The sequence below is a fragment of the Grammomys surdaster genome, unplaced genomic scaffold, assembly GCF_004785775.1.
Source record: "Grammomys surdaster isolate TR1022 unplaced genomic scaffold, NIH_TR_1.0 125976, whole genome shotgun sequence".
Lineage (NCBI taxonomy): Eukaryota > Metazoa > Chordata > Mammalia > Rodentia > Muridae > Grammomys > Grammomys surdaster.
This window is the reverse complement of record NW_021620792.1, coordinates 468,134-491,522: the sequence shown is the minus strand read 5'-3', so window position 1 is coordinate 491,522 and position 23,389 is coordinate 468,134. Positions and strand designations below refer to the sequence as shown.

At 47.2% G+C, this 23,389-nt stretch overlaps 1 protein-coding gene across 2 annotated transcripts in view; it reads right to left on the bottom strand.

Moving 5' to 3' along the window:
* The window catches only part of Med13l (mediator complex subunit 13L), a 203,458-nt gene that overhangs the window by 69,386 nt on the left and 110,683 nt on the right, over nt 1-23,389 (bottom strand). For both annotated transcript variants that reach the window (XM_028753911.1, XM_028753913.1), the window contains exon 4: nt 14,065-14,148. In XM_028753911.1, the coding sequence (XP_028609744.1) occupies nt 14,065-14,148 (84 nt within the window). The remainder of the gene's footprint in view (nt 1-14,064; nt 14,149-23,389) is intronic.

Below are 23,389 nucleotides of genomic sequence, written 5' to 3'. Positions count from 1 at the left end.
TGAACATCAGGACAGCTGTGTGACCTGTACTGCATGAACATCAGGACAGCTGTGTGACCTACACTGTATGAACATCAGGACAGCTGTGTGACCTGTACTGTATGAAAACCAGGATAGCCGGGTGGTGGTGGCGCATGCCTTTAATCCCAGCACTTGGGAGGCAGAGGCAGGTGGATTTCTGAGTTCGAGGCCAGCCTGGTCTACAAAGTGATTTCCAGGACAGCCAGGGCTACACAGAGAAACCCTGTCTCGAAAAAACAAACAAACAAACAAACAAACAAAACAAAACAAGAAAGAAAAGAAAACCAGGACAGCTGTGTGACCTATACTGTATGAACATCAGGACAGCTGTGTGACCTGTAATATATGAACCTCAGGACAGCTACGTACTGCACACCATGTATACATTAAGGCAGCCAGACTACAAACCACAGTTTGTTACTAAAAGGCAAGTTTTCTGTTTTACCAAGTGACTTCTAGGTTCTTGGAAACATGAGTTAATCAGAATCCCATCTTCAAGGACTTTATAGTCTATGGAACATGAAACACAGCTAGAGAGAAGCACACAAGATACAGATAATGTCAGAGACAAGCTGAGACTTCGTCCAAGTGTGAGCATCAGTCTTTATGGAGGAGATGGGATAAAACTGGGCCTGGGGTAGTTTTAGAATTCCAATTGTGAGGCAAGAAGCAGAGGAGGGATGGAGCCCGGGCCTGGAAGCAGCAGAGCCAGGGTGACAGTCACTCAGTGCTCCCTCAGCTAACACTATTCAGAGTGCCTTTAACACTTGTGCCTAAATACCTTCATTGTACCTTAAAGGGGCATTTACTAGTAGTAAAGCAGGGAGGGAGGGAGGGAGGGAGGGAGGGAGGGAGGGAGGGAGGGAGGGAGGGGGGAGGGAGGAGGGGAGAGGAGAGAGTAATGGGGTAGGGGAGCACAAGGGAAGAGGGAGAAAAGGAAAGCTTACTTCCTCTCCAACAGTGCGAAGAGCCAACCCCGTATCTATCAGACAGGTCAGTGTCTCAGAGCACTGAGCTGCACTGCCTCGCTGGTCTAGTAAAATGGACACATCTCTCACTCCTGAAGCTGGAGGTTCTCCTCCTACATTGTCTCCAGCAAGCATTTCCTCTCTACCAAGCTGAGTGAACTTCTGTATTCTAGGTTCACATGATAGCATAGGCTCGACAAGACCACCTCACACCAGCCCTGCTTACCATCTGGACAACACTGGAATGAGTCACGCAGCCTACCACAGTTCACCACAGGAGTTTCCATGCTGCCCTTCTACATCAGCCTAATACAAAGAAAACTACAATGCACTGTATTTGAGAAGCTAAAGCAAACAATATGAGAAAGTTTTGTTGCCAAAAGTCACCCAAGTATGTTGTACACAGCCTCATATGCAAACTCAGTCTAGCTGCCTTTCTATCTGTCACCTGCTACTGTGTGCCTGGAGTTCTACACTTGAGGGTCCAAACCCTTGCTTCACTGTGTGCAAGAAGACAAGGTGTATGTATCCAAAACAGAACCCGAGTAGCAGTCTGTGCCAGCCATTCTTCCCTTGCCACTCCATTCACTAGCCCTGTGAGCCACCTCCGTGTCACTGGCTCACAGACCTGAAGTCAAGCAGCTGGAAGGAGGAAGGGGCCGGGGAGCAGACTGCAGGGCTCTAGGAAGCTGCTTGGCTCAGTGCTTTGGAGGCTATGGTGGTCGTGTTGGTCTGGGTTCTCTAACGGAACAAAACTGGGAGAATAAAATAGAGAGTGAGCAGCTTTACTTCAGAATGGCTTACAGACTGTGACCTAATAATGGGTGTCTCCCAACACAATGACCAAGGATCCGGAAACTGTTCCGTTCAGGAGACTGGATGTCTCAGCTGTCTCAATCCGGTGATGGGAGTCCAGTCCAGGAGGACTCCTGGAGCGGCTGCTCTTTCTTCCATCTCTGTGAGAATCCTGAAGAAGCAGGTTCTAACCCCAGTGAGGGAATGCCTCGGCAAGAGAGACCCACTCACCAGCAAGGGTGAGGGCAAGCAGGCAGAGAGCAGAAGCTTCCTGCTTCCAAATCCTTTTATGTGGGTGCCCTCCCACCTCAAATGATCCGCAAGAAAATCCCACACAGGCATGCCCAGCGGCTGTTAAGACGATGATCAAGCCTGGCCATCAGAGTGGTCTGGTGTAACAGGTGGAAACATGGTGCCCGGGTGTATCCATGGCATGGAAGCCATGCAAGAGACGGAACAGGTGAAGTGACTGCCGTCACTCACGCGTGCAGCAGCCAGCAGGAGTCAGGCTGGTACAATCCTAATTCCTATCAGATGGCCCACATTTTCAACTCCAGATCCACGTGACTAGCTATGGGCGTCTTGAGCCAGTTACTTCACTTTTAACATGTGCACACTGGGGACCAAGGCACCTATTGCTGAAGGCCTTACAGGGCTGACATGAGATGCTTACTCGACAGCAGACAAGTAAGCGTCTCCCCAGCGTTTCCAGGGTATAGTAGTTGTTCCGCCCTCACCCCGAGTCTGTGAGGCAGGAGGGTGACTGTCTTACTTATTTGCTGGATGGCTGGTTTGTTCCTTTAAGTTACTTATTTTACACCTTGTTTGCATCTGTGTCAACTATACTTATGCCTGGTGCTTAAGGAGGTCAGAAGGGGGTGCTGGGTCCCCTGAGACTGGCGTGGTGATGGCTGTGAGCAGCACCTGGGTGCTGGGACTGAATGCTCATCCTGCGGCGAGAGCAGCAGGTGCTGGGAGTCCAGGCCGTCGGTCTCAAAGCCCATGCTGTGAGACATCCCTAGCCTCAAATGTACTTGAATATAAAATGTCACAAGATACTTTACAACTCAGTTGTCTCCTCTATCATCACTTAGAAAATCAGTAGATCCAGGTTTGTAATCCAACTGGAGCACAGACACGTGGAGTAAGTCTATCTTATGCTCAGTGTATTTTGAGGCATTTCATTTGTAGATGATGACAGTTTCCTTTTAATTCTGAAAACAAATGAAATTTCACGAACCAAAGTAACTACTCTCAAGATGCTTCAAGACTGACTGCTCCATTGTGATTCCCACACTAACACAGAACATAAGCCCTGCACCGCCCGGGCTGCAGAGAGCCCTCAACACAAGGCAAGCCACAGAGCATGTTCAACAACACGCGCTCTTCAAGGAGCTGAGACGGTGACTCCAGTGAGAACGTCTTTATGAAGTATGGTCTCTACATTCCATGCTTCAGTAATTAAGCCCGATCTGTCACAACAGATGGGTTTTAAAATAATTTAAACAATTTGAGTGCCTGACACTAATATGTTTGGAAATAGGCAGTTCATGGCGAGGCTCACTCCTAACTCAACAAGCATCTCTGAGCTGAGCTTGGTTCTAGCTGCAGCCAATAAACACAAACACAAAGATGACATTTCTTTTTCTAAGTCACTGTACTACGATTAAACTGTCCAAGGCCTTTAACCACCAGGTAAAGACAGGCCATGGGCGGAGGAGCCTGATGCTCAGCCTGAAGCAGCTCAGTGGCAGAACTCAGGGAGGAGCACATGCAACCTCAGTAACTGTAAAGCTTAAAAGTAACTAAAATAAAACGAACATTCGGGAAAACCAACACTAAATGATTATTCATTGCATAAAGGCAACTGAAGGACCCTGTGTTAGCATTAAGTTCTCCCCCAAAGACCAGTGTCAAAGTCCAAGGTCCGCAGTGGGCGGGCAGTGGGCGCTCAGGACAGTGTGGGCCTGCTCCTCCCTCCTCCCTCGACTCAGGCTGGGACACTTCCTGGGATTCTACCTTCAAATCCCCTCCACTCATTTACTACTCACTCTTCCTTGATCTTGCCCTACCCCACAGCTGCACACTGGAGTCCTCTGAAAGTGTGTGTACCAGACCAAGGGAAGCTGTGGTGAAAGGGGGATAGCCCCAGTGCCTCACCTCACTACCTGCTCCTATGTGGGTATTACCTTTACACTGTTGAAAACATGCAAGCACTTATATCATGGACGGCAGCATTATGAACAGGCAACACTGAACTGAAAGAAGAGAGGCTCTCTGGGCTGGCGGATTCATCATCATTACTTTCCATTGCTACAATAAACACTGTGACCAAGACAACTGACAGAAGGCAGCGTTTTCTTGGGGTGATGGATTCAGAGTGTTAAGAACCCATGGTGACAGAGCAAAGGCAGGGAGCAGGGCCAGCAGAGAGCTTGCGTCCTGTGTCACAAGCAGGAGGCAGGGAGAGCTAACTCAAACGGGTCTTCAGAAGCCTCACAGTCTGCCCGCAGTGACATGCCTCCTCAACAAGGCCACACCTCCTCACTGGGGGCAAGCATTCCAACACAGGAGCCTCCTGGGCGCATTCTCAGCCCACCATGCACTGCCTCCCTCCCTCCTGGACCCCGAGCTGTCCACTTGAGCAGAACTCCTACACTAGCTTGCTTTCTTGTTGTCTCTGGTCAACTTGATACGGGGTCTTGCTCCAAAGTCAGGCTGGCCTAGAACTCAACATCCTCCTGACTTCCCCAGGCCAGTGTGATTTTCTTAAGAAAGTAAGTATCAAACTTCCCAGGCTGACTTCCTGTTAGATGGGGCTGGTCACTGCTGTCCCTCAGTGCACTCACCAGACACAGAGCAGTAGAAACTACACCAATGGAAAAGAAAACTGACATGCAGATAATTATGAGAGCAAAACTGTTAAGTTGCTATCAAATAAAAACATGTAGGCAGGCTAACAGACAGAACCTATCCTGAGGAAGGCCAGTGACCTTGTCTCAGCCCTGGACCTAGACTGCTCGTCACCATACTCACATCCCAGCAGTAATCAAATTCAAGCTGCCCTGAGAGTGGGGGACAGTGTCAGTCAAGTCAGTGCTTGATCCCGTGCTGACGGATCTAGGCTTCAGGTTCATCTGAGAGCAGAAAGAAGCGAGGGAGCAGAACAGTTTCCTCCCCAGCTTTATGGCTGAGTGAGGTTCCCTATCAAGGTTTTTTTTTTTCATAATTTATTATTAATTTGTAGTTTTCTTCTCAATCCACAGCTTTTAAATAAATTATATTATTAAGTATTAAAATATAAAGTCCTCTTTAGCATTGAAAATATGTCCACATCTGGGTTTTAAAAAAGCAGCCTTTGAATACCTCATGTGTAATGGGTAAAATTAGTAAAGAAGAAAAATAGTATTTGCTTGCTGTCTGGCTAAATGATGAACCTATCTATTCTCCAAAGCCATTCATGCAATTTAATTTGCCATTTCACTCAGCCCAGAACGCAAGGGCAAACTTGTACCCAGAAAGCAGAGCCTGGCCTCTCACACTCCTGGTCTGTCTTCTTTGACCAGGAGGTTAAACTGATCAAGATCTGACTACACTTGACTGCTCTGCAGAAAACCGCAGGCCACGTGATTCCACGGGAGCCCTGATAGGGCAGCACAAGCTCCTCAGGGTGACTGGAAGCCTGCTGCCTGTTAACTGAGAGGCTGTGTGGGGTGGGCTTCTCCTTCCTCTCAGCTCGCAGTGCTCATGAGGAAAGGCGTGTCGGGGACTCTGCTGCACACTGCTCTAGTGTCAGGGATCCTGCGCCCTTTCAGTCTGCAGTCCGGTTCTCTCTATATCCCACAGCCCAAGATGAGCCCCCACAGTTCAAATCATCACACACTTCTTAACTGGGGTGTCATGTTTTCATCTGTAAGAGGAGGACCCGCAATTTCTGATGTTTGGTAAGATTAGGCCATTGTCACTGTTCTGACCGCCTCTTACTGACGTCGTGCTCATGGTGCTCTTCAACCTCCTTAACTCTATTCTGATAGGTTATTTCTCTGCTGGGGAAATGAGCCAATTCAAGCCAGATTAGATTAGATTAGATTAGATTAGATTAGATTAGATTAGATTAGATTAGATTAGATTAGATTAGATTAGATTAAAGGCAGGCTAACAGAGAAACTGCTCTTGGGCGAGTTCACTGGCCCCAAGGATCGAGGCCGTGGAAGTCACAGCCACGTCGAGGGAAGGGGAGGGGAGAAAGGGAGCGCAGGCAGAGAGAAGGGGAAGGAAAATAGAGAAAGAGAGACACCAAAATGTCTGACTGGTCTAAAGAAGAGCCTCCGGGGAAAGCCTGTCCAGCTCCAAAAGTTCAGAGTTGGGGGCACGGTATGCCAGGGATGAGACATGCCCTAACCTCAAACGATTAACAAGTGACACAGCAAACTAAAGACCCTCAGGGCTTGACAGCAGACAAGACAAGACAAAAGGTGCCTGGCCACCAACAACAGGCTGAGCCAGTTTAATTGACAGTGAAGCAGCTTAGATATGCGAATGTGTGGTTCCCCAACTGGAGGAACTGCTGGGGAAGGATTTTGAGGAAATGTGACATTAAGGGTCAGCTCTCTGCCCCCTGCTCAGCTGTCCCTGCCCCCAAGCCTTTGCTCCACCACCGTGGACTCTCACCCTGGAAAACCTGTGCCTAATTACACCTCTTATCCCTGTTTGCTTGGCCATGGCATTTTTCTCACAGCAATAGAAACTCTAAGTAAGAGATAGGCTAGGGAGGGAGGGAGGGAGGGAGGGAGGGAGGGAGGGAGGCAGGCAGGCTAGTGGTGTGTCTGAACACAACCTTTTGGGCTACAGCATTTAAGGACTGCAGCTCGCCCAGCACACTTGCTGGAGCCCTGCTTCAGGCTTGACTACCACTGGGCTTCAAGGCTCATCAAGCACACAATTATTCTATGAGCCAAATTTCACACTTGACCACACTCCTCAACTACACAGCACACCACTGTGGGCTGCGAGAGCACAGTGCCCAGGAATGAGGTTCCCCGTGGGCGACATGTAGGCTGCAGGCTCAGAGCTTTACCACACACTAACCCTGTAAGTCATTGGCCATCTTCCATGTGCTTGGGTTTCCACCTCACTCTGTGGCTCACTCCATCCTCACAGCTTCATGGTACTGTGTGTGCATGCTCCTCCTCTGCTGAAGACATGATGGCAGACGTCTATCACCTTGGTTCCCCCCTTTTCATGACGCTACCCCAAGCCAACAGACCTTCACGTCTTCACCACAGCCCATACCGACATGCCTCTGTGGGGGCCTTCAGCTTGAGTTAGCGTTTCATAGCCCACGACATCTAGGTGTCTGACCTCCAGCTGTCTCAGCCCCTCAGAAGGGCTTTGTGGCATTCTCTGCCTCCCTCATGCTGCTGCACTGCAGGACTAGATGGTGGTGGTGGTGGTGGTGTACATACTGTTAAGAAAGCGCCACACAGCCTAGCAGTGTACACCACTCACACTCTTACTGTGGGGAATGGGATACAACAGGTGTGAGGCATGGATTTCTAGTATGCATGGTCTTCTAAAAGCTGACAGGCCTGTGTGCAAACACTGGGGACTGACCTCAAACAGCTTAGCATGAGTCAGTAGAAAATGCAGTAGAAAATATAGCAGTAGAAAATGCAGAGTGTGCACCATTTGAGAAACTATGTTTAGAAAACAGGAATGCCTGCACTTCCACTTGCTTCATATACAACTGCCTATGAAACACACGCTCAGTTTCTTGGCTCCGTAACACCCACAGGACACGGAAGCACTGTGCCATCCAGACGCATCAGTACTACCTTTTGACTGGAGAAGCAGCTTGGAGAAAGGGTGTTTCCCCACCTGTGAGCAGCTGTTTTCTGGACTACGTGTCTTGCTCGCCTCTACGAACTGGAGGTAAGAAGCACTACAGCAGTACGAAGGGAAGACTCGCTCTTTAATAACCTACGAGTCTGTGTTAGGCAGCCAGGCCGGAGACGCTCAAGGGGTTTCCTAAGATGACACACAGAAGTCACTCCTGTCAACTCTTGGTCAGCTGAGCGCTGCTTAGCACCGAGGTCCCTTCTTGAAGAGCCCTTGTAGTACAGAGCTCTGCAGTGAGACACAGACTCAGCATGGGAAGGAGGGGCCCAAACAGCTGTAGGAAGGTGAAGCAGCTCACAGATGACCTGCTCTTGAAGATTTCATAATTGTTAATAAGAAACAAAGGATGCCACGCTTTACTCTAAGAACACGGAGACAGACCCTGATGTCCTCTAGTAAAGCCAGTTTCCTCAGTCAGAAAGGCCTGTTACCTGAACGCACCTGTCTTTAAAGTCTCAGCTAACAGAGATATTTCGCACACTGTCTCCAGCTGTCCACAGCTGAGTCTCCATGGTCTTGCATGTGAGCATCAAGTGTCAGTGAGAGCAGCCGTGACCAGTTTCAATCACACAACCTTTGAAGAACCAGTGCGTAACAAAGGGCCCTCTTCAGAAGGCTTCCTTCTGCGTGCTTTGAGATCTTAAGACCTTGTGGTCTGTTCTGTTTTCCTAATCAGCTACAGCCCAGGACCCAGAAATACAGGGAGCTGCCATGTGGTGTGCATTTCCCAAAGGAACATGCCTGAACCAAGTAAACTACAAAAGTCCCAGCTGCTAGGACTTCAGCACCTACTCAGTAATAAATCCTAATATAGAAAGACACTGGGCAAGTACAGACTGTTACAGACTCACACACAGGACCTTCACACACTTATAAAACCTAAGTATTTCAAAACTTCTCTCTTAACATCAAAAAAAGAGCAGGGAGCCTCTGTCTCTGTAGGCCAGCACAGCTCCCTATTCTGCTCTCTGCCAGGTGACTGCAAACTCGTTTACAGGCCTTATGAAAGGAAGTCTAAGTATACACCACTCATTTAAGTCAACCTTCAGGGGACTCTGGACTCGATGTTGAATAAAGAAAAACTGATGTTGCACACCAGGAACCTACAGCTAGGACTCTGTTCTAAACCCTACTCAAGAATATTGTAAGAATGGGGAGGGTACAGAGGACCCCAACCAAATTCTTAACTTCTGTAGCACAAACTCAAAACTGAACATATGTACAGTGGTTAAATCATGCTGAGGGAAACAGAGAGGAAGAATAGCTGAAGACACAACTTGAAAAGTGGCCTCAAGAAAACAGCCGGGAAAAGAACTCAACATTACCTTGAGTTGAAGGGGGAGCGGTGTGTGACAGAAGAACATGAGAAAAAGAAACGTGTCTGGAACCTCGCTGGCAACTGCACAGGACACCAACAGAGGCAGCATCCAGAACACATAGGCACCATGTGCAAGTGTACCTGACCTGTCTAAGCACACACAGGGCCAGGGTGAATGAGGTCACAGTGCAGGAACAGACAAGCCACAGGCTTGGCATTCACAGCATGATGTGTGTAGAGAAGTGTGGAAACTGGGAACCAAATTATGGGACCAAGCTCAATAGCAAGCAGCTTTACCCAAAGGCCCAACTCGAGGACAGCCCAGTTTTGTGGTCACATGACTATAAAGCAGAAGGGAGTAAGTACTGACCGGTGCTCAGAGCTATGCCAATGACCAAGATCATACTCAGGGATTTGATTTTCATAATCTTCTTTAGTACCCTAAATATGCCAAACAAGCAAGCAAGAATATTAGAGTGTACAGTGTGTGTTCAAAATCTTTTGAGTTCATAAATGTTGGCAAAAGAATTATGCTTTCAAATTCATGCATAAAAGGATGCAAGGTGCTTTCAGATGCTTAGAGAAGAACAGTTCTTTGCAGATGGAAAATACTGCTTGTCTTTTATTGAGGTCTGGTCTTTTGTTATCTACTGTAATGCTAAATGCAGGCCCCTTAAACTCGGTATAGAGACCTCAAGTAGACTTTGCTCCTAAGTTATTTCTGATTGGTAAATTAAGATGCCAACCAGCCAACAGCTCGGCAGAGAGACATAGGTGGGATTTACATTTCCTGGGCTTGGGGTCAGAGAGGAGAACCACAAGAAGATGCAGGAGGAAGAAGGAGAAGCCACCATGGATTAGGAGTGAAGAGAATGTGGCCCTGAGGGCTGGCCAATTGGAGTTAAAAGCAGCCTAGATGAAACATAGTAAGTAATAACTTAGAATTATCAATAGGACAGTATATCCTGACAGCACAGAGGGTAGGCAGCTGTCTAGCTCTTGTGCTGCTTAAGGCTTATTGTAAATATAAAGGCTGTATGCGTATCTTTTATCCAGGAACTAGATGGTCAAAGGTGGGGCAGAAACCCCAGGAGGAGATTAAATCATTTCTACAAAGTCTTTAATCCCAGAACTTGGGAGGCAAAGGTAGGCAGATCTCTGAGTGTAAGGGTAGCCTGTTCTATGTAGCAAGTTTTAGGCTAGCCAGAGCTACACAGTTAAACCTTGCCTCAAAAACAAAAGCACAGTAGAAATAAGCGGCTCCTGAACACAACTGTATATATGCTAAGAAATTCAAATACTTGAGCAACAGCAATCTGCCTTCAGTGTTAAGAACGACAGAGAGAGAGAGAGAGAGAAAGAGAGAGAGAGAGAGAGAGAGAAAGAGAGAGAGAGAGAGAGAGAGAGAGAGAGAGAGAGAGAGAGAGAAGAAAAACAAAACAAACATTATTTCATCCTAATGTTCTCCCAGTGCTACTACCACACTGGGCACCACTGACAGACTCACAGCCACGTTAGTCCTATGCCACACACCTTATATGTTATCTTACTCAATCCTAAAATACTGCGCTTTTCACGTGTCGAACCTAGGCTCAACTGTTGTAAGTTAGTCATATACCTTTTCCTTGACACTGTAATAATTTAGGTTCTGTTCAATTGGGGAGGGAAAATATTGGAGAGAAAGCTACAAAGAGCGCCAAGTTCCAACTGTGTTTTTAGACTTTACTGGAATGAACATTCTAGAGCTGTCCTGACACCCAACGATTTGGTGCTTCCCCAGCTGCCACCTTGCCACATAAATGCCACTTGGGAGGACACTGAACAGAGCCAGCTCCTCAGACCAAAGAGGCTACCTGGGTGCCACCTCCCTGCCCTTCGCACACTGGTCAGTCAGTCTGCAGCACCAGAATCCTCTCTTCTAACTGTTCTTTCATGCTCTACAGCATGCTCTAAAGACTAGAAAGAAACTTAGGAACATTTGCAGCAAAATCTAAAAGTGCCTCAGAGGAAGGTGACACACAGCACTTCCCTGACTACAAACTGAGACATTCCAAAAAAGAGAGGGCGAAAACCAGTAAGCTGGGAAAACCCACATCCTCCCGCAAATGCTTCTACCACAGTGGCTCAGCCTGAGGCCAGCCTCTGAGAGGGTGGGAGCCACCGAAAAACAGTCTCCCGTGCTGCCTGTGACTGTTCTCAGCAGTGACAGGGAGAGCCTTCCAGAGTAGCCTGTCCCTAAAACACCGGCCATCTGCAGAAAACATCTGAGCTACTGGAGGGCGAGTGAGCAGCGGCCATGTGTCCCATGGTGTCCTGAACCCTCACATGCCCTCTGAAACAGCACACAGGCTGAGGGGGACAGCCACTGCCAACCAACTCCCTGAGGTTTGGTGCCATTCTTTTCAAGTTGCTTAAAGAATCAGACAGCTGGAATGAGAAAGAGCAGATGTGCTGAAATAAGAAAGAGAATCCTAGAAAGAAGGAAGCAGAAACATCACCCAGCCTCTGCGGCCTCTGGCACTGTGCATGGGCCAAGCTTCCCTTCTGGATCGGGGCCTCGCCTCCCAGGAGGTTGCTGTGACTGGTGGAAGAGGGTGCTACTGGCACCATGCAGGGAGAAGTCAAAGGTGCGGTCAATCATCCCACAACATTCAACAGCAAACACTCAGCCCATGGCAGAGAACTCCTAGGCTAAAACCATTTGAGTCTGGTCAGTTCCCTGTTTACTCAAAGAAAGAAAAGATGGAAAGGGCATGGGGAAGGGGCTGGGACCAACCCTGATAGAATGGAGTCTACAGCATTTACACTTCCCATGATTCAAAGGGAATTATGAATGAAGGAGGAAAGCCAGCTCACTCCAAAGAGCAAGGCCAGCCAACGGGGATGTGCTAAGGACATAAAGGAAAGTATGCTCGCTCGTAGCAGATCAATGGGAAGGAACAGGAATTTAGAGGATCTTAGACACACAAAGCACTCACACGCACTGTTAGAATCTTAGCTCTTGTGCATGAAGCACTTCTTGTATGCCATGTTGCAATGGTCTTAAATTTTTGCCATAATTGTACAAATAAAAAAAAGCCTAATTTTTTTCTAAGCAAGAGTTTTAGATAACTGATACTAGAAACTGATTCACTTTGAATGTGTCATAATGAAAATATTCCATTTAGAATTAATAATCTAGCCGGGCGGTGGTGATGTACGCCTTTAATCCCAGCACTTGGGAGGCAGAGGCAGGAGGATTTCTGAGTTCGAGGCCAGCCTGGTCTACAGAGTGAGTTCCAGGAAACCCTGTCTCGAAAAACCAAACCAAAATTTAAAAAAAAATAGAATTAATAATCTAGGTTGTAGAGATACATGGTAGCCTGTAACTAGAAATTGTAAATATAAATAATAACCTTTACCATCACTTTTTAAAATTATGCTAGAAAATTAATTTAAACTTACCTAATTTTCAACTTAAAAGTTAAAGCAATGCCCCTTCTCCTTTGATAGATAGACTCTGGGCTGTCGTTTTATAAAAAGCACCCATTAAATACGTATGTAAGTGAAAAACAGTAATGTCTGAAACACAAGAAGTCATTTTCTTAGGCACGCCTGGGTCTAACCTGTAGGAAGTCCCCGTGTGCTGAGGCTCTGAGAAGTTATGAGGAGCAACAGCCTGAAAAATAAGTATAGTTTCGATTCTTTTCAATGCTCACACCCTTTCGTACAAACAACTGTACTAGCTGGATGTGAAGAGTGGGCGAGCAGGCAGCGTGTGAGCGCTGAAATGTGAATAGGCTGCACCCTGAGGGAGCTCATGAGCCGACAGAAGAGAAGAGCACGAGTGGTCAGCGGCCCTTAGGAACTATGCTCCACCTGTGCCTCCATCCTCCAGCCGATCTTTCCCCAAGGGGCTGGACTCACAGTTATGAGAGCCAGCAAAGCACCTGTGTTGTGACCACAGCTCCTGGAATGCCACTGCGTCCCTAAAGTTTCTCCTCCATCATCCGACGGTGGGCACCACTGCTGATGTCACCCTTGGCCCTCTTTCCAGATATGGCCTTGAGAAGCACCATCAAACCCCGGGGTGGTGAGTGAGAGAGCCCAACACGCTGTCTGTCTGGTGCTGGGGCCTGACATCTCCTCAAGAGTTCTGCCAGGCTACTGCTCAAGCCCTTAAACCTTGAATGAATGCTATATCCCAGTAATCCATGAGAGTTCTTCTGACCCCCCAGTCTGGGACCTTCCAACAACCACTTTACTAAATTGAGATACACTGGGGGAAGCTACTGATGGAGTCTCTAAGACCAAGACTGAAGAGTTGCCAGCAGAACTGTTGACAGTAGCTTCACCCTCAGACAGACTCCAACCTCCAGCCAGCATCCAAGGGCACCTAGACAATTAAAAAGGACTGAGGTGCTATGTCCCCAGTATGAAGCTCAGTGGGAATGGGCAAGAGGTCCTATGCTTCATACAAAAGGAAAAGGAACTTGGAGGGCGAGAAGGTGCTATGTACTGTACTTTGTACTAGACTATGGTCAGAGGTAAGGAGGGAGTGTTAAACTGGGTCATTTTGCTTTGGTTGCACTGATCTAAAAGTCCATGCCTATCTAGCAGCAAAGTTCACACCCACTGCAAATGTGGGCCATGGCAACTGTCCACAAGTCCTCCGTCTGCTTTGACAGTCACAGGCTGAGTGCACTCATCTGTGGAAAGAAGCACCTGAGCAGCACTATCCAAATTCTCACCATTTAGTTCCATTGAACTATTCTCATGTTATGCCAAATAACAGTGTAGAGAAGAAAAATTCGGGGGAATAACAGAAAGGCCATGCTAGTGTCAACTGCAAACCATGCAGTGAAGAGTGCTGCAGACTCAGCCTCACTGAGGGCCTCACGGCTCTCTCGTCTTATGACTCACTGATGATCACACGGCACGCACAAGCATGCAGTGTACAATAGCATGGGGACTCGAGAACAATATGAACAGAGAATAAACACACCAACCCCTTCCACCTAAATCCAAAAACAGGCGTGGTCATGGCTGAGACATCAAACCCCCCAGAGCATCCTGAAGACTGACCTTTTGTTGACTGGCTTCTCGTCCTTGTCACAGGGCCGGACAAACCACTTCCCGATCCTCACGAAGTCCTTATCCATTAGGCACCTACAATAAGCACATTAGGAGTTACCTTCACAGACTCAGTAACAACTGAGCTCAGCACTCGGTCGTCAACCCAGATGACAGGCACTGAAGGAAACCCAAGCAGCGCCCGCCCGTCCAACTGTCAGAATGTTTCCTTATCCTCAAAGAACTCAGAACTCTGCTGGGACTGAAGTTACAGGTCTGCACTACAGAAGCTGCTGTATCTTCAAGACCAGAGTCCAGGGAACTTAAGGGCTCTTCCTGCAAGCTGGGTTTAGAGCTTTCCTGTGATAAGTGATCAATTCTTTAGCAAGAACACCAATAACAAAACTTTGGCGTGGCATCAGTCTTCCTAGTGAGGAGTCTGCGCCCCGCTCAGATCTCGGCTCTGTCTCGCTCGGCTCTGTCTCGACGGCGTTGGTACTCATGTGCTTTGCTGTCAGGTCCCAGGCGTCCTTCTAAGGACACGTCAGTGTTAAGTGATCCTGTCACAGAGAACACCAACAGTGCAGACAACTGAGCTAAAGTGACAGCACAATTATGACCAAGTTCACTCGTGTGGGTGAAAGGCCGAAGAGCACTAACAAGTACTCTTGATCTTAAATAATACGCAATGTGAAAGAAAATGGACATTCTGAACGTGATGGAACACAATGGTCTCTCAATGTCAGTCAATGAAACAATCCACGGTTTGAAGAAAAGCGTCATAAAGCGGCGTGGAATTCTTTTGTCCAAGGACCTGTGAGAGCTAGACAGGGATTCTTATCTCAATATTCAGGCAGACCTGTACACGGTTTGTCTCTGCCATTCCCCCTGCATCAAAGACTATGGAAACTATTCAAGCCCCCAGCCACTTCATTACAGGTTAAATGAGTTAGTAAATGTCAGGCAACCGTTTTCCTCACAGTCTAACTCCCTTTGTGCAGACTCAATTTGGAACAGGGTTATATCAAATACCACTGGATTTATTTGGAAAGTGAACAGTCTCCCTTGTTCACAGTAAAGAAAATCATTTCCAAAGTAACTCAATCTGACTTCATGCTTCTAAGTGATAGAGGCTCTGAATACATTAAATTCTGAACAGCAAAAATGGAGCAGCCACCTAAGGGGAAAGTCACAAGAGCTGACACTGTAAAGCTTCGCCTGCTTCTTCCCCAGCCAGACTCCAGCCGTCCCAAGCAGACACTGCCACACAGAATGCACTCGAGTAAGAGCCAGCCACTGCTGGCGTCACAATGGCAATCACCAGCACCAGTGTGAGTGGAGATGAGTGTCCACAGCTAAGGCAGAGGGGACATCTCCTAGCAAGGTCAGAGTCACCAGAGTGGAGGGAGCTGCCAGATACGTCTGTGCACAGAGCCAGGACAGGATTGACAGCTCCATAATATTCCCCTAACTCCTCTTTTTTTCTTTTTTTCTTTTTCTTTTTTTAACACGGTTTCTCTATGTAGCCCTGGCAAGCCTGGAACTTGCTCTGTAGACCAAGTTGGCCTTGAACTAATAGAAATCTGCCTCCTCTGCCTCCCAAGTGCTGGGATTAAAGGCATGTACTACCAATGCCAGCTACTTCTTCTTAAGCCCAGGTCCACAACATAACTGAATTAATGTGCACACATTTCTTCATTTGGTAAAAGCTGTCACCAAGTGTCTACTTTGAAATCCACAGTGCAGAGAATAAAAGCAGTGGTGACAGGCATAGGGTCACACCCACAAGCAAACTCCACTTCACAGAGTACTACATTGTATAAAGTTGTGCTGGGCTTGGGACGGAGGTTCATACACAACTCCTCTGAGGTGAGGCTGAACATCAGAAAGTGAACAGGATGCTGTTCCCAGACTTTAAGCCTTGTGAAGAGATGGAGGAAATGGGACTGCACTGTGGAAGACAGCTCTGCGGCGAGACACGCATCTGCGGACTCCTGAGTCTACAACAGACTATACAGAGGAGCAGACATGCTGTTTAAAAAGAGACGAAGGAACCCGCAAAGCTCTCCTAATACTGCAACAGGCACCGCAGCGCAGGGCACAGCGGCTGAGCAACCCACGGTACACAGAGCACCATCGTCGGCTCTGACAGCCGATTCCACAGCTACTGAGCCAGGACTCCCTGACTGCTGTGTGCCTCCTCTCCCCCACTTTAAACTGCAAAGACCCCTCCTGTCTCTGAGGCCATGTGGGGTTTCTCTTGTGTTGATGTGACTTAGGGTTTCAGTAGGATAACTGTGACTACCAACAGGCAACAACAGATGTGCTGTGTGGCGGCGCATCCTGGGGCCTGCTCTGCACTGCCTAATGCTCAATCAGTAGCTCACACGCGTGTTATCCACATTAAGGATTAGTTTCCTGGTCACATGCAAGCACTCTTACGGCCATGTTTGCTGTGTGTGCCCTTACCATGAGGCACTCAGTGACAGGGAAGAAAATCTACTGAATTTGCGTCTTCATAGCCTGTCTGTCAGTTCCCAATGCAGCCTAAAAGCACAATAACTCAGCACTGAAGGGATCGCGTGCTGAGACATGTTCATGAAAACCAACACTATTACAAACTCCGTTAATTATATTCAAAGAACATAATTAGGAAACTTTTTTAAAGGTGGTTTTAAATTATAAAAATATCAGAAATAAAATATATACTTCTGCCATTCTTTGTTCTTTTGGGGGAGATGAGGGTCAAAATTTGCGTTTAACTTTACAACTCAATCTTGTAGACAATTCTATCTGCCAAGAAACTATCTGTTTAAGAACACTTCACAGTCACTACCAGGTATGTATTATAGTCAACCTGGGTATCAGCAACATGTTCAAAACCAGTTTCCTATGAAGATGGCATCATTCTGTAAGGCAACTGGGTGAGTCCAGAGGCTGACAAGGCTAAGCAACAGCTGAGAAGATTATCCCTTCTAAGTGCCCGAACCTTCAAGGTCACCATGTCAAGAGAAATGCAGCAGTGCTGGAAGTGAACACAAGCTCCATGCACGCGCCCATGGGAGGGCTCTGCGGTGTGCATCCTGTGGTGTGCCACATGGCTCTGAACAATTACCCACAATGGACCTGCTCCCATCTCTACTCCCGAAGAAGCCTGGGTGGACCTTAGGTGGGGTAACAAGTGCCTGGGAACAGCTGCAGACCAACCCAGCAAATCGCTTCCCAGGTGGGCGGGACTGCTGGGAAGAGCAGAAGGAAGGGTACCTGGCTAGCACTTCTGACAGAGACTTACACCCAAGCACCGCCCTCTGGTCTCTAGCTGCCCAGACTACATCCCACACGCTTGCATGCCAGGCATCTTCACTGCCACCTTCCCCTCCCCAATTCATCAAATTCAGGAAATCGGTTTCTGTCAAGCTTATTGCAACACGTACAGCTGAGGAGATGAGGGCCCCCCCAGCTGACCCCATGCCCCCTCACCCAGTGGGTTGGCTCCTCCTGTGCCCTGGTGGGCGCAGCATCTTGCAGCAGATGTAGCCAGGCAAGGCCTGTCTACTTTACATCCCCTCTAAACTGACCATAACCTTAAGTTCTTTTCCAGCACTGGCCTCCCCTGAAATGTCCGCTCTGCCTCATGCAATTCCAAAAGCCTGCACCTTTCTTCACGGCCCATCCAGTGTCTAATGCCATTCTCTAATTACAAACAAACAAGTCAAAACCAGTTGTCAACATCCTTACCCGTCTCTGTGCAATAATAATAATAATAACAACAACAACAACAACAACAGCAGCAGCAGCAGCAGCTTGATTGATGCTTTTAGAAGACACAGATTCCTTTCCAGGCATTTACAATTAGATATATATCTAGGTTTTTAGACTTATGTCCTCCCATTACAGATTGTACCCCCCTAAATCTAAAGACTCGTCCTCCGACGTGGCACTTCCATAAACTGGGAATTGACTTGTTTCTTCCACTCTCACTATGTGATTCCCAAGGGCACCTGATGTTTCGACATCATAGAACCATGTCTTCCACTGCAGCTGCACCTGTCACTCAGCTCCTCAGCTCCATGACTGCAGGAGCTGTGCTGCAGCCTCTCGCACACCATAAGACGCCAAAGCCCAGAGAGTGTGGGTGCAGGTCCTCTCCCCATGGTACACTCCCTTGCTTCCGTGGCACTATGGATGGCACAGGGAAGCTTGTCAACCATCAGTCAGCAGCACCAGTATAGTACCCAGTAGGGCTCCATACTTTCCAGATGTTGGATCCACAGTCAGTGGTCCCTGTGTGCACAGTAGCAAGATCGAGCACACTGCCTCAAAATGTTCTTGCCACCTTCCACTGCAAAGCAGTGGTGACCTGACCTCTGGGAATAGCAATAAACTCCCACGAAAGTCAGGACATGTATTTTATTCCAAAGTCTTGGGCAGTTACAAATTAAAGTCAGAGTAACAAACCTAATGCCAACTTGGCAGTGTACCAGATGTTTTGGGTTTCCTACAATGTCACAAAGGCAAGCTGCTTCAGTACATAAAACAGTTTGAGTTTTTGAACTACACACACGCTCTGTTGGTCCCCCCCCCTCCAAGAATTTTTACTCCATACTCAAAGACAGGTAACAGAATTTGGTACATCATGAAAATCCATGTCAACTAAACTAGTCAAGCTGTCTGAAGTACTATTATACACAACAAGCTCCCGAAGAGCAACCGCACAAACTTTTTCCATACTGAGGAGGACGCAGCCTCAGTGTGACACCCAGCATAGCCATGGGAGGGTGAACATGGCATGAAGTCACTCAGGTGGAGACTTGGGAACAATCTATGCTCAAGCTTTCTTATGTGGTAGGGAGAGGGAAGGGCTGTGTAAGAGAGAGGGTGGGGCTAAGCTCAATCACAAGGGATTCTAAATAAATAAAAACCAAATTAATGGTATTTTATCACCCTGGGCATTTAGCCAAAAAGATAATTGGCCTTACAATCAACTAGGAAGCATGCTTACTTTCTCAAAGGCCATGAAGATAAGCCTATGGCCAGATCTGAGGCAGGGAACTCTAGCAATCGCCACTTCTCAAGTTCCACGGCAGCACAAAGACAAAACCTAAAGAAGCAAAGAGCTCAAAATCTGCACAACCCCACCACCTCCAGAAACTGTTGGTTCTCAAGCCATAAAGAGCAGCTAACTGGAAGACAGTTATCCTGCTGACCATCAAGCATGGTCATGTGACTCCGACTTCCATGCCTCTCCCTTATAGATTCTACTTGGTCCATTTAAGTCTTGTGGCCAGTATCTTAGACATGATCTGAATTACTTCAGGGCAGATGCACCACAGGCTTTCAGATCCTGAGTTACCGGCCTTCTGTGCTCTCTGTCAGGAAGCCAACAGGAAAAGCAGAGGCTGCCTGCTCAGTTCTTGGGCCTGAGGCAGGCAGGCCAAGAGCACTGAAGTACATAATCCTACTATGAAGGAGGAACATGCTCTGACTTCTGATAATGTAGCAGCCTTGAGCCTAACTTGACTGCTGAGAGGCAACAGCAAGACATTAAATCACACCAGTGGCCACCAAAATGAAAAGAATAGGGCTAAAAGGCTGTAGGGGGGGGGAGGGGAGGGCAACTTTATAAGAAGTATGAACACGGGGTGGATGTGTGTGTTTCATCATCAGACAAGAAACTACATGCAAGGAGCAGCACAGTGACCATGTGATGCCAAAGGGATGGTTTACAGTAAAAGCACCTGCTGGACTCCCAGAGGTCTTGGGTTCAGTTCCTAGCACTCATGGCAGCTCACAACCACCTTTAATTCCAGTTCAAGGAGATATGATGCCCTCCCCTGGCTTCTGAAGACACCAGGCATGCACTCGGTACACAGACATGCATACCAGTAAAACCCTCATACAAATAAAATAAATCTAAAACCAAAAATAAAACACAAAAGCAAAACTTAAATCTCCACTATAATATTTTTAAAAGATGAGTGAATGTGACCCAGAAGATATATTTTAAAAGAACACCATGAAAGTAACAGGAGAGGAGATCTCTCCTCTGCTCAGGGCAAATTACATCCTAACACTAAGTGCTCTCTAAAGATGAAACAAACTCTGTTAGAGCCTGCTCAGATAACAGGAATCCTCAGGGAAGGAGGGACCACAGAAGACAGATGTTACAGACCGGAATCCTTGGAGCGAGCTGGGAACTATCAATGTTGAAACCACTCTAAAAATAGCAATCCTTACTGTCCTCCTCTAGGCTGTGAGGGCAGTCAGCCAAACACAGAGCTCTCATAATGAGAAAGGGGTGTGCTGGGCCAAGGCCCACGTCACAGCTGGTTAGGTGATGGAGCTGAGACCCAAAGCACTCCAAGTCTCTGCAGGTAAGAAGGAAAGGATATCAAGAAATGCGTCTCTGGAAAAAAACAAAGTTATAAGCAGAGCCGCTCTCAGCCTGAGGCCGTTATGCAAACGCCTGCACCAGTAGCTTGTTGTTCACTTGTTTCTAAGTGGACGAATGCGTCCAGCTGGAAGTGCATACCGAAGGCAGACAGACGCTGAACACTGACAGAAGAAATGAGTGTCTGAAGTCACACTGCTCACACTTGTAAATCGCTACAGAACATCAATAGAGTGGTGCTTCAGTGCCAATCAATAGTAGTCCAGAATGCAATGCTCTTAGGTGTGTGAAAATGGCAGGATCACTTAGCTCCAGCAGTGAAGCTGTCCTTAATGAGTCACTGCAGTGACATCACTGTTAGCCTTTCACAGACATCAATTTATACAGCTCCTTCTCAGACCTAAGTAAGAACCTTTCAAGGTAGTGAATAGAACTGCCTTTTAATTAAGGATCTTTGCACCTTTAAAAAGGCAGAATAAATCATTTATTCAAGCTTACTATTAAACAAACAGTAATTTAGAAAGTGCACAGCCCGTCCACTGAGCTGTCCTGTTTTTATGACAGGAACTCAGAACTCAGGCTGGAAAGCCAGGCTGACTTCCATGGGCACAAGCAGAAGAGCACAGGAGAAACGGCAGGAAACAGACTGAGAGAGCTCCAGCCAGTGATCTGGAGGATGGAAAAGGCCCACAAGCAGGGAGTTTCCATTCATGGAAAGCAGCCACCTCAGGACGGAAGGAGAGTCAGTGACTAGTTTATAGAACCGCAGCCACAGATTTCTAACAGGGACCTTGAATTACCCGAGTAACTGTACAGGGGAAGGGAAAGCCCGGGTCATCAAGTGCTCGCTCCCACAGGTAAAGGCTGCCCTGCTCCCCATCTCAGAACTGACTCCCACAAGAGGTTCAGATGGGCTACTCTGTGACTAATTTAATAGAACAAAATAATGACATTTATATGAAAATAATTATTGACAGCGTATGTGAAAAACATTACACAGGTTAACTGAAGGTGCCTGCATCCCATCCCCCACTAGCAGGCGGCTCATCTGAGTGCTGACAGACTCTCACCAAACTGAGACCCAAAGTTTATTGTAACTCACAATTAATTTTCTTAAAGGTAATGGTTCAAGCTGACCCAGGCTTTAGCTCCCACCATGAACCCTAATGCATACACCGAGTAAGGAACTCATATGCACACCCTTCCACTACATTTTCTATTCTTCTAATTTACTTTCTAACAACAACAACAACAACAACAACAACAACAACATGCTAACACACAGGGCAAAGAAAAAGTTATGTTTTTCTGGGAGGAAGTAGTCATCACTACAATATGAAAAGGATGCTCTGTTTACATCATCCCGAGACCCCTATATAAAGAGCATGCCTGGTGAGCCTTTATGAGACATACAACTGTGCAAACGGCAAATCTTCCCTGTTCTCCCCAAATGTGTTTTGGATGTACTTTTGTTCTGTTTACTTGGCAGGGGTACAAAGAATTGGCAAATACTTCATTGATGATTATCTGATCTTCAAATCAATGCATCTTTAGATGAGTGACATCTTTTCAGAAAAATGCAGAGCAATGTAATGTTAGGACGGACCCCCGTTTGAAGGAAGCAAAGCTATTTGATAAGAAGGCCTTTTTAAGTGGCTCAGACAGTGTTACCTAGTAACTTCTAGCTATCACCCTAGTCAACAGCTAGAGTATGAATTTAACAGTACTGTAACTTCCCTCCATTTTCGATGACCTCAGAGCATCATCTATAGACTCCAGAGAAGAAGAGAACATTGATTCTCACTGAGGCTTTTAACTGGGCCATTCTTAGTGATCTGTGTCCCCCCCCACCCCCCACCCCTCAAACACCACGGAGAGTCTGGAAAGAGTCCTGCAGCAGCAGCAGGCGGTGAGGAGACAAGCACCCCCACACTGACTGTTGGAAAACAACTCAGATTAACACTTTTCAGTCAACTCTGCAAGAATGTAGTATCAACCTAAATGACAGCCAATGAGTTACAACTCAATAAAGCATGGCCCCATGAATGTGAATGACTGTTTTAAGAACAGCTCTATAAAAACCCTAAGGATCCCAGGTTGGCCTTGAATGCCTAATCATCTGACTTCTACTTCTGGAGCCATATAGTTACAGATGTGTGCCGCTAAAGAACAAACGTGTTCATGTATGTGAGTAGGTCTGTGGGGCAGGGAAGAAGAAGAGGGAGCACTACGTCACAGACCGCCAAGTCGTAAGAGAAGAAGAGTGACAATGATTCCAACAAGGATGGTCAGCAGCCGCTAAAAGATAGTGGGTGGGCTTCAGAGGAAGGGAGAGCCCACAATCGCACTGTATCTGCCACAACTTATAACAGGAATGGGGCCGACCAGGAGTTCAGCTGGCAAAATTCTAATATAGAAGAAAGCAAGCTGATAGAGAACAGCACTCCAACCAAGTGACTGCAGGCTCTAACCTGTGTCAGATGCTGTGACTCTCAGAGAAGGTATAGCCTCAGTTCCATGCCATTCCTATTACCAAGAATAAGCCTAATAAAATCATGAGAAACCGCCTCAAACTGAGGAGCCATGCTAAGGCCTCACTCATCAAAAATGGCAGCATCAGCAAGAATGTACAAAAGAAAGGACTCCGAGATCTGAAGACTGTGAAAACTAAACAATGAATTATCATGAATTGTCGTGGATTCACTCCTCAACTTGTTGCAAGAAACATAACTGTCAAACCCTACAGCATCTCAACGACAGCAAGGGTTACAGGAGACTGTTTTGCCAACTCTGTGATTCTGCGCTTATGAGAGAGGGCCGAGGGATGTATCCTTCATTTTCAAAGAATAAAAAAAGGACACTGAAACTAAAGACTGAACAAGAAGCATGTACAGACGGGGGGGGGGGGGGGGTGGGGTTGTTTGGGGCCCAAAATGATGACCCAAA